At 39.1% G+C, this 18,030-nt stretch overlaps 1 protein-coding gene across 3 annotated transcripts in view; it reads right to left on the bottom strand.

Moving 5' to 3' along the window:
* DOCK2 (dedicator of cytokinesis 2) overlaps positions 1 to 18,030 on the bottom strand; it is a 495,629-nt gene that overhangs the window by 88,003 nt on the left and 389,596 nt on the right. For all 3 annotated transcript variants that reach the window (XM_037906215.2, XM_043520976.1, XM_043520978.1), the window contains one exon: positions 14,702 to 14,780. In XM_037906215.2, the coding sequence (XP_037762143.1) occupies positions 14,702 to 14,780 (79 nt within the window). The remainder of the gene's footprint in view (positions 1 to 14,701; positions 14,781 to 18,030) is intronic.

Raw genomic sequence — 18,030 nt, 5'->3', positions numbered from 1 at the left:
TCTTGACTTGCAGTTAAACTGCTATTCTGTATTACTACTGAGCAAAGGGTACCACATGAACCATATTTCGCCATGGGTTTTATGTTTGGTGTAAACCTAATAAATAACAATCTCATCTCTGAGCTACAACTTCAGGAAACTCTTTGTCAGGAGAAACAGGACAAGAACATACCTACAAGTTTACGTTTCGAAGACAGTTTGCAGTTATTGCCAAGTTAGGTAGATTCCACAGGTTAATAAATGGCTTCTCATCCCATGCTTAACAATTGAAGATCAGAAAAAGAAAATATTGGCGGGGTTATCATATGTAGAAAGAGTTTAGTGCATTGTGGTAATGTGTATATTAGATGACAAAAGTCCTCTCATTACCATATAGTACCAAGGTATGATACAAATGTGAATTTTAAAAATAAACTTGGAAATGTGAAGAAAGGCAGGGGGTTCTAAACTCTACCCTCCTCGACTAGAACTAATGCTGCTAGTGGGCCACTGTGGCAAGAAAAGATTAAACTGAAAAGGAAAAGATCCAGATGCAGTAAACCTGTCCTGGCTATGCAATCTAGACCGAGAGGTAAAAGGCTAAGGGGATTTCAAATCTGAAGATTAGCCCAGATTAGACATTTCATTAACAGTCACAGTTGGCCTGTAAGTGCCTGTGATGGTTCTGTATGTGTAGCTTCATCCTTTATTTCTATTGCCCCTTCCAGGACGTTTCTTATAATAAATATTTTTAAAAATACAAAACTTCTGCATGTGGAGGGTCAGTTCTACTTCACTCTCAACCTGCTACCCCACCACAGGGTTTCTTCTCCAATCATTTTTGGAGAACAGTGTAGCTGAAGTATTACAACTGCACATTCACCAGCTCAGGTAAAACAACAGTTAACCTTCATATACAAGCATCAACTCAGCTACTTTGTGTATTTCAGGGTTAACATTTTACAACACAGAGGGCAATACAGTAAGCTTCACGTTTAACCACAAAAGCAGGAATACAAATCAGTCTGTGCAACATGAATGCATGACTATTAATGCTGGACCTTATATTTATATCCCCTGACTTTGACTAACTGTGCAACCTTGATGCTTTGCTTTAATGTTTTATGAATTATATTTCAGAGGCTGTTTGAAAAAAAATCTTCAATGGGAGGTGGGAAGGGCAAGGTTTAATAGGCCTTGTGGAAGTTTAGTAAGGATGAATTTGAAAGAGAAAGTTGGGCCATTGCAAACCAGTCAAAAAAAGGATATTGCATGTAAAAAGAGGAATAAGGGGAAAGGCATGAAAGCCAGAGAAAAGTTAAAATCATGTGGCTGGAGTGGGTCAATGTGTAAGTTAAAAGATGAGAGTAGAGGAATGAGCAGGTACAATGGACCTTGAAGACAAGGAGCTTAATTCTGATGTGGAAGGCAAGAGGAAGCCAGTGAAAGGATAAAAGGGGATGGAGGCAGTTAAACTTTGCAGTAGTGACATATCTAGAGAGGGAATACATTTGCAAACATAACTTTGCATTATATTTATTTGTTTGGCTGATATTCAGTTTGAAGATGAAGGGATATGATAAAAGAGTTATAACATGTATTTGAAAGAGACAATAGGGAAGATTCAAAGAAAATATTTGAGAATTACACTGCGAGAAGAGCTAGACCTGCAACCTCTGAAAATACTGGAAGATCTATCTGTGGAATCAGTTGGGAAATGGAAACACAAGGCTTTATATATTTCAGCTTCCACTTAGTCCTGCCTGTCAGTAATTTGTCTTTACTGAAGTTTCTAAGATGTGCACAGCCTCTGTCTCTTCCAACCAAAATATGATGCGAAATTCAGGCTTTAAAAGGGAAGCTGTGCACATAGAGTATTGTAGGCTGTGTGTATCAAGAAAATGAACAGCAAATACTGTGCTCTGCAAGACATTATTTAATCTCCAATCCAGTTTTGGACTCTTCTATTACTAGTTTTGTATATGGAGTCAGATACCTCCTTGTATTTTTCCCAACTATGTCCAAAGAACTCCACAGTTAATGGTATTGCTCTGGGAATGACATTAGCACATTACATCATACCCAAACACCAGAAGCAGGAAGTTTATAATGACCTCTCTGAACCCAGGCAGCAAACCCATTACATTCTTAGACCTGAGCAGCTGCCTCTTGAATTTGGGGACAGTTGTATTAATTGGGTCTACGTATTTACCCTAACTGTGAGCTCGACTGTGAGAAGCGAGTGACAGTTTATAAAATGTCACAATAATCTATAACAATAAATGTTGATGAGAAAAGGTGCAAAGGGAGAAAGAAAAACGGAATTAGTCCAAACAAAAAGGCCCCTGGTATAACTCAAGGGCTGTGTTAAGATCATGCCTGGTAAACAGGAGACGTGTGAAAATGGAAATCAAAATTGGTGTGCCAGAAATTAGGTCTAACTGGTGAAAAAAAATAATGAGGGATACACTAATCTATCCATCACTGCCTTTTGGGGTCCTTAAAAAGACTTTGGGGGGGAAATCAAAGAGACGAAGGTGTTGTCTGTCAACCACTGCTGCAGCAAGCTTTAACATGGTGGCTGCCGTCCCAACTATCTCCTGGGATCTCAGGATCTACCGTACTGCCACTGGGTTTTCATTCTGATCCTGAAAGATGTCCTGTCCAGACCAAGCCATCAATGGTAGGGAAATACTGCTATCCAAATTTGGAACTGAGGAAATGGAACAAATGGAGCTGAGGAAAAAGAGATATTAACCCCTGATCGGTTAGTGCCATATACATTGGCACTAAACTGGTTCAGGCTAAACTGCAAGTCACCCTGAAGAAAGTAACGCTAATTGTCGCTTTTTTGTGGACGCGACATGTTCAAACAAACATACAGTGTGGACCACATAGCATTTAAGATCTTAAGAAAAGGTGGATTGTATCCACCCACTATAAAAACAAACACTCGTGAACTGGATGGATGGAAGAATCAAAATGATTTGCCCAAGGTCATAGAGAAAGTCTGTGGCAGAGCTCTGAACTGAATTCACATCTCCCAAGACCCAGTCTACTTCCATATTTCAACAACTGTTTGTGAAGAAAATGAGAACAAGCTGGTTGAGCTAATGGCTGTTTTCCAGCTCTAATTTCTTTGATGATTTGTATTTCTTCCTGAAATGTGTTTCTTCAATATCCATCCGGCCCATGACTTTGTTTTCAGACTGGTTAGATGCAATCCATCTTTTCTTTTAAGACACTAAAGTACCTTTTCAGGCATTTAAAAATGATTTCATAGTTCATTCACAGGAGTTACATATCACAGAAAAGGAGAACTGAATGCCAAGGCAAAAAAAAAAAATGTAAAAGAAGAAAATTATAGACACTGAATACAGTGCAGCTTACAGCTGCTCTACTAGGAATTTCATGCATACATTCAAAATGCAGGAGAGTCAAGCAAGAAGTTAAAATATTAAAACACTGTTATGAAATATATTGTCATACGTTTATCAAGTTCTGCATCTAACCGACAAGTTACTTTCATATCATACCATACCATTCTCTAAGATTCTGCTTTTAGTCTCCCTTTGTAAGTGCCAATTCCATGTAACCTTTCCTCAACTGTTATACCTCCCCCATGTTCAAAACAAATCACTTGATTTGTTCTTTGTTGATTCCCCCCCCACATCTCAGTAGTGTACCTCAAATAATACACAGGCCAAAAATGAATATATTTTCCTAAACTCAGAGGGGTAGTGATTTATATAATGCCATGACTTCTATCGGAAACTCATATTTCTGTGCATAAAGACATTGCTTTCCAGTTTTAACTGCAATACTGAACAAAGAGAATTAATGTATATTCACAATCTTTGTCCTGTTGTCGAGGTTTGGTTTCTAGACTTAAGGTCTGATGAATATTTTTGGTCCCCACTCTCTCCCACTCTGCACTTTGCGATCCTCTCATATACCTAATCAATCCTAATCACACTGAATTTGTTTTCTCTATAGTGTGCTTGCTGTGGGGCTGACAATGTTGTGTTATCAGCAAACTTGGCCACTATAAAGATATATACTCCATCTTTCCATTTGCAATTATTCTTCCCCTCCTCTTCTAACTCTGTTGTGTTGTTACTTCTCTTGCAGAATGCACACTGCATGCCTCCCCATTGAAATCTGTCCTGTTTTTCCATGGCAACTGAGTGATCCCAAATACATAGCGTGTAAATCAAATTTGGTTCCAGGCTCAATTCTGCAGTGCTTGTTCATGCAAAACTCCAAGAACTTTGATTGGTGTTATATGAAGGACCCGGGCTCAATATTTGTCTCTTTCCAAAATGCTGTCATCTTGCCCCTCAACTCAAATAATGGAGCCAACACCTTCTCACTGACTTTCACCAGACAAGATACTCTTGAATATAACTTATAAGCCATGGACTACACCATTCCCCAACAATGCTAGAACCTCAAGCAGAGAAGTCTATTGATCTTCTATACCGACAATCATCTAATTCTTGGCTACCTTATTCACAAAATAATTGGAAAATACCAAACATAAACAACCTGTGATAAGCAAGAAGATAGCTCATCACACACACACACAGAATTGTGCAGTTCCAGGGCAGGATTCCTTTTTAACACATCATATGGATCAACCAACAAGATAGGTGCCTCCTGCACAGCTATGGTGTAAGATTTCAAAACCTCAGTCATAACTGGTTACATTCAGAACAGGGATCTGGTCAGGTTCACTCCTGTTCATCAATTTCAGGTCATCTGACTGTTTAGGGGCCACTGTATTCAGAGACAATAGATTGTGAAGATCCAATAGATAAGTGATAAAGTGGTCTGTCCACAATACCTTATTCCTCCAAACCATCTGTAACTCAACAAGTTTTAAAAGCCTTTAAGGGCAGACAATCTAAACAGATCCTCTGATGTAACAGATGATTTATCCCTAGGACTCAAACATAAATGCGTCTTCAGAACATTTATTTATTTGTATTAATTTATTTTTCTGTTTGGAATAGAAAAATGGTATTAAGTTGAAGGTATTTGCATAGAAGTTGCAGAGAAGGGGCCCTCAATCTCTACCAATCCCTTTCAATTCACAAGACTTCATTGATATGGCCTATCATAAATATACTCAGTGGACAAAATTCAGGCATGATGTGATTGCAACAGCATTGAAATTAGAGGCCAAAGTTCCCAAAACTCAGTAGGGTTGCCCATTCTTACACTCAATGCTGATTGTGTCCCAATGTTGTTGTTGTTTAAAGATCACAGGGATAATATATCCAGAAAAGTACTACATGTTATAAGTTTGTGAGGTGGTGCTGCCTCCCTCCTTGGTTACAAATGAGTGTTTATTTAAACGGAAAAACAATTGATTCATAATCCCTCATCCTTCTACTCTGTAAGAATATGTACCCGTGGCACTGAGCTTATTACAGCCTAAGGAAGGAAATTTAATTGGGAACCCCTTGATAGAACATAAAGCAGCACATCACTGCTGTATTGTGCATCCTATTGTAGTTTGTCTTTGCAGACTGTAATATTTTTGGTTTTGACTGCATGGCTTTTCATTTTAATCTTAAACTTTAAAAAGTCTATTCATTGTTCCCTAGATACATAACTCCCTTTTGTATCTTTCATTATATACATTGTTATCAATTTTGGTATCATTTCCTGCCTTGCAGGTGGATGCATACTTTCAGTTAAAATGCAATCCTGTCTTTGAATCTCACAAAAAGACCAGCAACCTTATTTCCTCCATTTAATGGACTATATCTCAGTAGTGGAATTCTCCCCGATGCTTTTATTCTTAACAGCCTTTTTTTGTTTGCTCAATCATTTCACAGTCCAGTTGTTCTGTTTGGTTAGATGGTCTACCACGTAGTCATGTCTATGAAAAATTCTCAACTGCACAGTGCTTTTAAACGACAAGGACCTTCTCCCAATTTTCTTTTTTTTTTGGAAGGACTAACAAATCCTATTTTCTCCATACAGAGATATCTTCCTCCTTCACTGCCTTCTGAACAGGCCACCACATTTAGTAAGATACTCCTTATGTTATTTGCAAATAGCTTGTAGATGCATCTATAAATAATAGAGTACCATATTTTTGTCTTCACTCACACACATGCAATCTTCTAGTTTCTCTACTGAACTTATTCCATCTGGGTAATTTTAATAATGCTCTGTTAAGGATATTACATTAGCTGCTGTTACACTGGCTCCCAGTATTCCTGAATCTAATTTGGAGATCGTTCACACTGCACACATTCAATCCTGTATACTTCAATTGGAACTTCATTCATCCCTTTCTCTTTGAAACCAGAAATTGCCAAAACACACACATCTGATACAAGAGACTGCTTTGCAGGGGAGCTACCGAGTACTAAATCTCTGACCCTTGAACAAACAGGGATAGGTTTTTTTTCAGAATAGGAATACATTTTGTTTCTCAAAAACACAAAGGTTTAACTTTTATTTTCCATTGTGTAACTCAACTCAACTCTGAAACTCTCACAGGGAGTCGCTTAGACAGAGCTTGAAGCACAAATCCTATTACTGATTCATAACTCATTGCAACAGCTGGGCTTCATTTATAAAATACACCACAATACAATTCGCTAAAAAAATTGTATCAAACATGTTATGTCAACAACAGAGTTTAAAGATCAGAATATTTTCTGTATCTCTGAAGATCATGCCATAATTTGAACTGCTAACTAAAATGTTCTTGTGACATATTGCAATCACATGCAGCATCTTTCGGGACCATATTCTATATTATGCTCAAAGCATGAAAACCTCTGAAAGACATTATGTTGAGATGGGCCAGACAGTATGAGTTATAGAATGGCCTTTTGTATCAATACAGATGATGTATATTTGTGTGTTCCTGGCTCACTAGGGATGGGTTTCCTGTGTAATTAATGCAAATCCCATAACACTGGTTATACACTCACACGCCTTTCTGAGAGGGCCATTGTCAAGGTTCCTTCCCCACTCTGAACTTTAAGGTACAGATGTGGGGACCTGCATGAAAACCCCCCAAAGCTTATTTTTACCAGCTTAGGTTAAAACTTCCCTAAGGTACAAACTATTTTATCTTTTGTCCCTGGACTTTTTTGCTGCCACCACCAAGCGTCTAACAAATATAACAGGGAAAGAGTCCACTTGGAGACATCTTTCCCCCCCAAAATTCTCCCAAGCCCTACACCCCCTTTCCTGGGAAAGGCTTGATAAAAATCCTCACCAATTTGCATAGGTGAACACAGATCCAAACCCTTGGATCTTAAGAACAATGAAAAAGCAATCAGGTTCTTAAAAGAAGAATTTTAATTAAAGAAAAAGTAAAAGAATCACCTCTGTAAAATCAGGATGGTAAATACCTTACAGGGTAATCAGATTCAAAACATAGAGAATCCCTCTAGGCCAAACCTTAAGTTACAAAAAGACCCAAAAACAGGAATATACATTCCATTCAGCACAACTTATTTTATCAGCCATTTAAACAAAACAGAATCCAACGCATATCTAACTAGATTGCTTACTGACTTTTTACAGGAGTTCTGACCTGCATTCCTGCTCTGGTCCCAGCAAAAGCAACACTCAGATGGAGAGAACCCTTTGTTCCCCCCACTCCAGCTTTGAAAGTATCTTGTCTTCTCATTGGTCATTTTGGTCAGGTGCCAGCAAGGTTGTCTTAGCTTCTTAACCCTTTACAGGTGAAAGGGTTTTTCCTCTGGCCAGGAGGGATTTAAAGGTGTTTACCTTTCCCTTTATATTTATGACAGCCATTGATCTGTTACAGGAAGGCAGAGGTCAAAGGCCCCAACCCGTGTAAAGAAAATGGCTGAACTGTCCCAAGGTGGCTCTGGTTCTTGATCTGAAACCCAATATGAACTGGTAACCAGGAGATTAAACCCAGTTGAGAGGTTTGAAAGATTGACATCTACCTCCTATGCTGCAGTTGGCAGTGATCCCTGGTAAGCTATTTAGTAAGTATGTCGGAACTTTATTAAATATATGTTTTCTCTCTGATGCTTTTGCCCTAAGAATAAATAGATTTGGGTTTATGAAGGCTGGTTGGAAACTGGTATACACTATTGCAGCTCCTGGCAGAAGGTTAACCACAGGTGCTGGACCTTGGTCAGACCTGCTAGAAAAATCAGACTGAGGAGCAGAATGACTGAAAGCCTAAACTCCTGGTCTGGAGGGAGGGAGACGCAGGTCTCCACCTGAGAGAGGTGATGGCTATGAAGCCTGAAACCTTAAGTGGGTGCCTAAAGAGCTGGGTGGTGTTGGGGGTGGGGTCAAAGGTGCAGTTAACCCTGAAACTGTGACAGTACTATCCAAAATTACTCATAATGCCACCAATCTGTGGTTAACTGGTTTATAAATACCAAAAGTTATGCTATTTACAAACCTCTTCCACCTATTCATTCCCATCCCAAAATACCACACAAGGAACATTATCTATCAGCAACATTTTTAGCGGACCTTACGACTTCCTTTTATACATACATTAAATGAATTCATATTTAGTGTATATACGCTATTGTATAGTATCACCCACCCCTAATTTAGTAAGACCCAAACTTTGTTTTACTCAAACTCCCTTTGTTTAAAAAGCCGGAAAAATGGACAAGTACATTTTCAAAGTAATATCTATGTATTTCCCGTTTTGAGTTTTAATTCCCTATTTACTGCAAAACATTCCCCTCCTGCTTGTGTTTCATAGAGAAACTGTGGAGTCTAAATGACATACTCCTGGGGGAATTCTGCGCCACTACATGCATGAATAATTAATGAGCAGTGTATAGTTTTAATTTTTTTGCACAGAAATAGCTTCTGCTGAAAAGTTGCTGCAGTTCTGCCTTTTACCCACCAGAGGGTGCTGTGGAGATAGAACACTGCAGCAGCTCCCAGCCACCTAGGGAAGAGAAAGAGTCTGCAGAATCTTCTTTGGAGCAGGCCAGGTCAGGAGACAGAGGCTATGAAGAGACAGACAGCATGGGCTGCTGGGTTGGGGAGTGTCAGACAGGGGCTCTTAAGGGCTAGTGGGGGAGGACAGACTGGGGCAGGGTCTGAATGGGAGTGGAGGCACAGGTCGACGGGGGGAGGGAGGTGCAGGACCACATGGCGATGGTGGGGGGGGGTGCAGAGCTACACAGGGACAGAGACTGTTTGAGTGGGGGCACAGAGACACATGGAGATGGGGGGAGTGGGTATCTGAGTGGAACACATGTACCAGACTGAATGGGAGAGGCCAAGGGTCAGCCAGGGTCTGCATGGGGGAAGCTCCCTAAGAGTCCCTCCCTGCCCCCCAAAAAATTCTGTTCCATATTTTTCCCACCCATACCCAACAACCCTCCAAGTTCACACCCAGGATCCTTCCCAGTAATTATTTCCCTCTCCCTCAGCTCCTCCGTTACCCCTGAATCTCCCCCAGCCTTTGCACTGCTTCTGTGGGGTGCAGGATTGTAGTTTATTATAATATCATAATATTATGGTTCTGTATTGTAGTTTAAATGAATTATTACTCAGAGTTCTGTATTAATATGCCTAGTAAGGAATCTATTTGTCAAAATTCATTTTCTGAATATATTTTTGTCTGTATTATTACAGACATACTTGCTGACAGGTATTTTTAAATAAATTACCAAAATAATTGAAGCTGGTGTGATTATATTGTGTTATTTTGACAGAAAATATGCAGAATTTTGCAGCATTCGAAAATACTGTGTGCAGAATTTTAATTTTTTTGGTGCAGAGTTCCCCCAGGAGTAATAACAATTCCCACTGATGCTAATGAAAGCTATATGGCTAAAGCTTGTTTGAAATCTTGGGAAAAACCAACCCGATTGATGTCAGGCTTCAGTCAACTGCCCAGCTCTCTGCTATCTGATTTTACACCAATTTGGTGTATCTATTGCATTAAGGTGGTGATAGCATATCGTTATAGGTGAGGATTGGGAACCAGGAATCTAGCTGTTCTATTCCCAGTTTCACCACTGATCTTACTGTGTGATTTTGCTCAAGTCACCGAATACCTTTTTGCGTCAGTTTATTCATCAGTAAAATTAATACAATATTTACCTAAATTACAACAATGGCTTAACTTTTTGTAAAACACTGTTACAAAAAAACACTGTTACAGTTATAAAACTTGCTCAAGTCACCTAATATCTTTTTGCGTCAGTTTATTCATCAGTAAAATTAATACAATATTTACCTAAATTACAACAACAATGGCTTAACTTTTTGTAAAACACTATTACAAAAAAACACTGTTACAGTTGTAAAACACTGCTACATTCAGATAAAAGATGCTAGATGGTTACATTCAGATAAAAGATGCTAGACGGTGGGAAGGGAATAATTTCTATCTTTAGGTTTTTTTGTCAGTGTTGTGTTTTAAAACAGTACAAAGCACAACTAACTAATGAATGACTACTGACAGGAAGGTTTTAAAGTAAAAATCAGAGTTTTTTCATTGTAAAACAGATGCTGTGTTATGATTAATTGGCCTGCTGATGTTACTTGATTAATTAAATACTAAAACAAAAACATGCAGCACTGAAACCAGAGCACAATGAACAAACTATTAGCTGAACAAACAAAAAAAAATCTAGGAAATAACCCAAAGATTAAATCTAAAAACAATTTTCAATGACAGCTGCAGAGGGATCTTCTACAATATGTTATACCAAGATATGAAAGTGTCACAGTTTTGTGAGTACACCATTCCCCATCTGTGCTGATGGTCAAAATAGAGAAGCTTGCTTCTTTTTCATGTGTGTTGCCAGATTCCCCTAGTGATGCTCAGACCTACTTTAACAAACCATATCCAAACTATAACGCCAGTTCTGTTCATGGACAATTCAAGTAGGTAGAATGGGCTCAAAAAAACCTCCCCCCACAAAAGCACCACCACAATTAATCTCCTTAGTAGTTGTTTCATTAGAGAGATTAAAGACTGAACGGAAACAGACATAACCTCTAACCCCCATTTAAAGTGGCTTCTCTAGATCAGAGCTTAGGCACATTGGGCGAGGCAGAGCAGGAGAGTTTGAGTACCCGTATTGTGCCTGCTGTGTGTGTAAGCAGTGAACTTCTGGAGCTCGAATGTCATATTGGCACATTTGCACAAGCTTTAAATTCATTTCAGAAAAACTTAAGTAGAAAGTTCTTCTGTTTACAGGTATCTTGATAACTCTCAAAATGGGAAGAAAGCAAAGAAAAAAACTGCAATAGTTTAATTAATAATTGGATAAAATATTTTCCCCACTTTAATGACTTATTCTGGAAAAATAATAGAATGGAAATGCTAAAAAATGCCAGTCACAAAATACTCAACAATGTTACCTTTTTTAAAGGTTTGTACATTGTATATAAACCAGTCCCAATGATGCAAATATAAACAGTATTTGCAATAATTCAGGGAACAGTTCACACTAGTTGTTGGTCAAGAATTGTTCACTTCAAGTATTTACAATTAATTATTTTTGGCATGTGATTGGTCACAAAATATTGATTATGATCCCTGATTGCATAACAAAATTTTAAAATTTCAGATCTGAATGACGAATGATGAAAACTGTAGAAAGTAGTGAAACTTCCAGGACCCCTGAACATTTTCATGGATACTAAGAAATCATTTCAATATTCACACATAATTAACAGAAGATCCCATGAATAGCAGTGAATTATGAATATATTAGAGATTCCCCCCCTCCCTCCCCATTATTCAGTCAACTCCAGTAAAAACAGTTTTTACACACAGTATATAGTGGAGTGCTATTAAATCTGCTGTAAGACTTATATGCTTTGTCATCAGAAATCAATTGTGTAATTTTCAGGTTTCCACTTCTAAGCCACTTGTGCCAACACTGATAGTACTTTGATTCTTTTGAATATCCTGCACATTTACCATAATTCTGTTCAATCTATACAAAGCCTCCAGGTATCTGATAAGTAATCAGAGAAGAAACAAGCCCTAATATGGTACTCCTGGGGGGATTCTGAGCCAAAAAATTAAAAATTCTGTGCATAATTTTTAAAAAAATCTGCATATTTTATTGGTCAAAGTAACACAATATAATCACTCCAGTTTCAATTATTTGGGTCATTTATTTCAAAATACATTTCAACAAGTATTTTCTTCAACAACAATACAGAGAAGAGCAAAAAATATTCCTCCAGGAGTACAGAATTAAAGAAACCTCTATGACAACCCAGTTCCAGTTGGGGGATGTTGGAGGCGGCTGTGTGGGGCCCCCAGAGCACAGCCACAGGGCACCCCCTGGCCCAGACACCACCACTCCCCTCCCCACAGGTCCCAGCCACAAGACTCCCCCCAGCTTCTTTACTGTCCTGCCAGAGGACATGGTGTAGTGCAGCCCTTCCTCACCCTTTGCCAGAGCTGGGTCTCTTGGGCCCTCTCCTGTCCCTGGGAGAATGAGGATCAGGCACAGCATGCAGCCCCTAGCCTAGCCATGCAGTGCGCTCTGCTCACTGAGAGCTGGGCTCTGCAGAGTCCAGCGGCGCCTAGTGGCGGCCAGCAGCTCTGCTGCCCCAATTCTGAGGGAGGGAACAGGGAGTTCTATGAAATTCTGCGTTGTGCAGTGGCACAGAATTCCCCCAGGAGTAATATGGTCCCTGAAGTATATAGTCAGAATGCTATTCAAAGCATCCAGGAATGTACAATATTACCACAAGGGTTTATCTGAAATGAGATTACTAGGTTTTTACTGGCTTGACTTTAGTGCTCTCACATTTGACAGATGCAGCTGTGTAGTTAAGCAGAATATTGATGGATGATCTGTACTCTAGTTTTCATATACTGTTTATTTTGGGAATTCTCCTACCCCCAATTCATTCTGCAGACTGTCACAAATATTTAATTTGCTTTTAGGAAGAACTGACAAAGTAAGCAACAAATATATGTCTCAGATTAATCAGATGATGTGGCAATGATCAACTGCAAACTGAAATTAGTGTAGTAGCTTGATGTGCCACAAGGAAGATTAGATCATAGGTTTCATGTTGGGTCAAAAATGAGAGGAATTTTCACTAACAAATGAAACATTTAGGGTAGTGGAAAGAACACACTTTTCTTATTATATCAGTGGTCAGGAACTGTATTAATGTCACAGAAGAGTACATGAAGTAAGCTAGAGCTTTTCAAAGATACACAATAAGTAATGAGATAAAGATATTCCCACCTGGAAAAGCCCTATTAAATTTAATAGGAATAAAACAACCAGGGTGATAGAATTTAAGAGAGAATTGTAATCCTGCTATAGAATTCCATCTCTCTAAAGTTGCTCATAGGAGCCATCACTGTAATAAGCAAATATTTGTATGAGTTATTTTAAACATTTTATTATAATTGATTCTTTATTATATTATCTAGGACATTTCAAAGGGGCTTACCAGACCTGACCCTGTGATGTGTCCCTTCCACTTTGCTCTATTTACTTTGTTTTGAGTTGCCCTAGGGCTGGCCCTTGTCTATTGTATCCAGACATGGAACCTTCATTCCACACAGTGCTGTGCCAAGAGACTGACCCTGAATCAGGTTCCTTCACCCTTAACATGCTCTTTTATATCCCTCTCATGCACTTTTATACCCTTACAGCCCTCCTCTTAGTACTTAATTGTGATTGAGAGGGCTTCTCCTCCAGCAGGGAAGAACACTCCTCTGAAATCCTAAAATTGGCAAACATGAACTGGAACATATGTATAGTATTAGAGATCAGGATCACCAAGAAGCATAACCTTGCAACATTAATAGCAAGTTTCAAATGCACGTCTCTGTAAACAGTGAGGAAAGAGCATGGAGGTTTCTCTGAAACCCATATTATGCTGACAATCAGTCAATGAGCATGCTGCAGCATTATAACTATGTTCAATTTCGGTACATAGGCATTTACTTACTACTCCAGTTAATACAAAGAAGGTGCAAGTGTAATAAATTTTAAAAGCTGTAGTCAATTCCACATTTAAGGGATTTTCTGTCTATGTAAAGAATCAAATTTTATTATCCAGCATTCATTTGCATATGGTACTGACTTAATTATACTTTAATAATGTTAGTTTTGAACCCCATAAACACTGTTGTGTTCAGTTCTCATGGACAAATATGTTCTAACTAACACTCCTGAAAATTCAGTTTGCGATCTGAGAGTCATGCTGGGAATTATATTTACTTCCCATGCATCATCATGAATACAATTTTCAGGTTAAGTTACTTCCTCACTGGAGGCCTGAGCCTGCACCATTGTAGTCAATAGGTATTTTGCTGTTGATATGAATGAGCGTAGGATCCAGCCCTTATACCTGTGCAGCATCACTTCAAATTATGCCCTTAGTTACCTCTGTGTAATTGCATCTCCTTTTGAACTGTGTCCCTAAATACACACATGTGAAGTCCTCTTTCCTTTTACAGGTTTCCACAATGTATTAACCAATTCCATTGACATTGCACAAGAAGGAACAGAATCCAGTCAGCTCTTTCATAACTGTGACAGTTCAGCACAGGTAACACAAGTAAAATATAATGAACGGGTATTTAATTACTAAATCAAACAGATGTGACAATGACTACATACAGAGAGCACATCTGTTGAGTAAGAAGGTGCTATTTGTACATAATCACTCCTCACAGGAAAACTACTATTTAAGGAAATCTTGCTCCACAAAAGGGTAGTTAAGTACATACCTGTACTTCAAAATCCATATTCTCCAGAAATTTTTGGTTCATGGTTTCAGCAAATTTGTTGATAGCTCGCAAAAACACTCTAAAAAAAGAAAAAACAATGGAATAAGTTTATGGATGTGATCTTTGGAATGATATCTTAATCAGGTCTGATAGCAATTAAAAGCTCATTTATTTAAAGACTGACAAAACTAGAAGTAGCAGAAGTCACACATCCACAAAATACCACAAACTTCATTCCTTGGAACAGCACATCATTTAAAATACATTATACTTTGTGAAAGTATTTCATTCATTATTTGACTGTCAGAAGGTTCCTCAATTACGTTTTCAATATAAAAAATTGGACAATGTTATTTCTTTGTTCCGCTGAACATTACAGTGAACTATAGGAAACTCACAGTATAATAAATCTTTCATACACAATTTACTTTCTATGTGACAGCTATGCTTTGTTTACAGAAATGTTATTGCTTTCCTTTCACTGATCTGTCAGCCAGAAACACTCAATCCTTTTGTGATTATAAAGGTTGTTTGCTCATTAGGAATGTAAGGTATATTTTCCTAATTAAAAGATACATTGTATAGCTTGTTGATTTTCCTACAGAATCTCACGTTTTCTCACAGTTTCTTCTGCAGGTAGATTGTAATACACACTCTAAATTGACTTAATACATTTTATTTTTTGCAAGAAACACAAAGGCCAGAATCTATTATTGCACACCAGGTCATAACTCTAAGAGCTAGGAATGTAGCACCTTTTCCTAGTACAGTGCTTTCTTAAAAGGAAATGCCAGGTTAAAAGTCATATTTGGAAAAAAAACTTCCCTGCCTATCTCTGTACTAATAAAACCTTCAAATTAAAAAGTCAGTCAACTGTACCTCTCATTATTTATGATGTTTGTTAATTTTATGCACTTCATTCAGCTTGGAATTTGAAAATAAAGTCATCTATTTGACTTTAGTTTACACCTAGTTTGGTCAGTTTAGTAATGTCATACAGCAATGTTTGGGTTGCAGGTAACATTGACTACTTAGTTCTGGTAGACGTGAATCCCTCCTCATCAAGGAATGAATTTAATATGCCCCTCAGTATGACGCAAGGACAGACTTAGGGGTCTCACCTTAAACCTCTCTTCTTCTCACTTTACTTTGTTTTTCTATAAGGGTGAGGATACTGATCTCTTGATGACCTGACAAACCTTGCAGTTTGCCAATAGGAATCACAAAAGGGCACTGACAGGCCCATCCAGGCAGGGACTTGCACAGTCTCGTGCACTGGGATGGATTCCAAGGGCTCCCAGTGGGAGCAGGGGTGATTCTCACTCGTTTGCTGACAGTCTACAGGGTTCACTGCCTGACATTGGGGCTTGATGGGGGAAGAGATAGCTAGTCATTTGTGTTAAAAGCAGTGTTGTTCTTCCAGTTTTATGTAATTATTGTTTCAGGACCTCGTGATGACACAAACCAGATTTCTCTTGCACACAGAAATGGTATTATAATCACTATGTTTGAGGTCAGAAAAGATTTCCCACTCCCTAGACCACCGCCCAAGCTATTGTGATGGTTTTGCTGTGGAGCAACCTGCAGAAAACATCTTGCAGGACATAGGGCTGAAGGGCAGGTGCCCAAGACTCGGGATAGGCACCAGATCACTCCAAGATGGGCTGTTGGCAGCCCTAGCTTAGAGTTGTAGGCAGACAATTTGCTCAGAACAACAGAAATGCATTTTCAGGGTGCATTTATTGTACAAAGACTCATCTTTGTTATTAGGGTTGAACTTGACTGGCCAGAATCCCTCTCTCTAGGAGTTGATGGCCATTGCATCCTTTCCCGAAGCAAAGGGCTTGAGAGTAGGAGTGCTACAGACCTCTTGGGGAGGAATGTAGGGCATAGGTGGACCCTTACTGTCATGCACAAATATAGCCCTCTCACTCTCCCATCCCTAATATTGGTGGGGGTTTGTACGTGCAATTTGCAGATGGCATTCTGGACATCCTACTGGAGTCCAGTGCATTATGATTCTTTAGGATTTGCAGGTTGAATTATTACTATAGCAGTTGTGCCTTACAATTTAATCCATTTACAGTTGCTTTGTTTCTTTTCTATATCATTCCTAGCAGAATCAGCAAAGCACGTTTATACAGAAAACTCTGGGGTATAATTTGATCTGTCCGTGTCCCTTCAATGCCAGTTTAGCTAATCTTGGTAACCCAGTTAAGGTTTGGTCCTGAGAAAGGCTGAGTTTCCTCAACTCAGAATGAATCCAATTGGCCAAATTTTACTTGACACTGTCCCTTTCACATCAGCTCAGCTAACCTAGTTGTCAAAGGCATCCTGGTCAAGAACTTCCTTCAGAACACTCAACAGTGTGTGGATCTGCATGCTGGGCCCATGTGCCTTTAAGTTTCCATTGGCAGCCTGTCTGGTACACTTCCTGGGCACAGATTCTCTGTTTAGTACCTTTTCTGGAAGTGGGACTCTGCACTCAGCTGCCTTAGGACTCAACACCAGTGCTGAACCCCTTCATGCCTTCATAGTAGCTCAAGCACACCTGCCCCAGACTGCCAACTTTGTGGGGCACTCTAGTTTATAGTTTACCTCAACAGGGACACATGACATGTGAAGCAATCCAACAGCCTTTGCACAAGGACTTCTGAAACACCACTGATTATTTTAAACAGAGATATACAGATCTAGGTAAAACAATGAATACCAGCTACGTCATTCCCTTCCACAGTTTCCTCACCACTGTGGAGCATGCTTTGAGATATGGATCAGTGTTCTTTCATGGTTTTGCATCCCCTCTCTTCCAGCTCAGGGCTTCTTGGAATAAAGGGTGTCCCTGCGGTCAGTACCCTTCAACTCCAGCAGTCAAAAAGGTTTCCTTCCAGTCAGAAAATTTGCCCTTTTGAGTCCCTCCCCAACTTCTTAACTTTCGTGTTTTTAAACAACTGCTCTGATACCTCCAAATCTTTGTTCCCTTTGGGTATTTTTTCACTCCTTAAAAACCCTAGTTTTCTGCTGCCAAATTGAAGAAATCTTGTTTCACCTAGGTTGTAGCCGACACATTGTTCAGTTTGGGCAAGATCTATTCAGATGTTGATGGTCTTTAAGGACCATCCTATTCAGAGACAGTGCTCAAGAGCCCCGCCCTGTCCCCTGAGCATAAGGAGTAGGAGGCAAGAATGCAGTAAAGAAAATAAGGGATGAAACATTCAGAGAGTTCATAATCTCAAAATTAATAAATTGCATATAGGCAGATTGCTAAAATTGTCATGCTGTCTAACTTAATTAACTAACGAAGACAGCCATCAAACTAACCTAGTTAA

The sequence above is a fragment of the Chelonia mydas genome, chromosome 8, assembly GCF_015237465.2.
Source record: "Chelonia mydas isolate rCheMyd1 chromosome 8, rCheMyd1.pri.v2, whole genome shotgun sequence".
NCBI lineage: Eukaryota > Metazoa > Chordata > Testudines > Cheloniidae > Chelonia > Chelonia mydas.
This window is presented reverse-complemented; position numbering and strand designations above follow the sequence as displayed.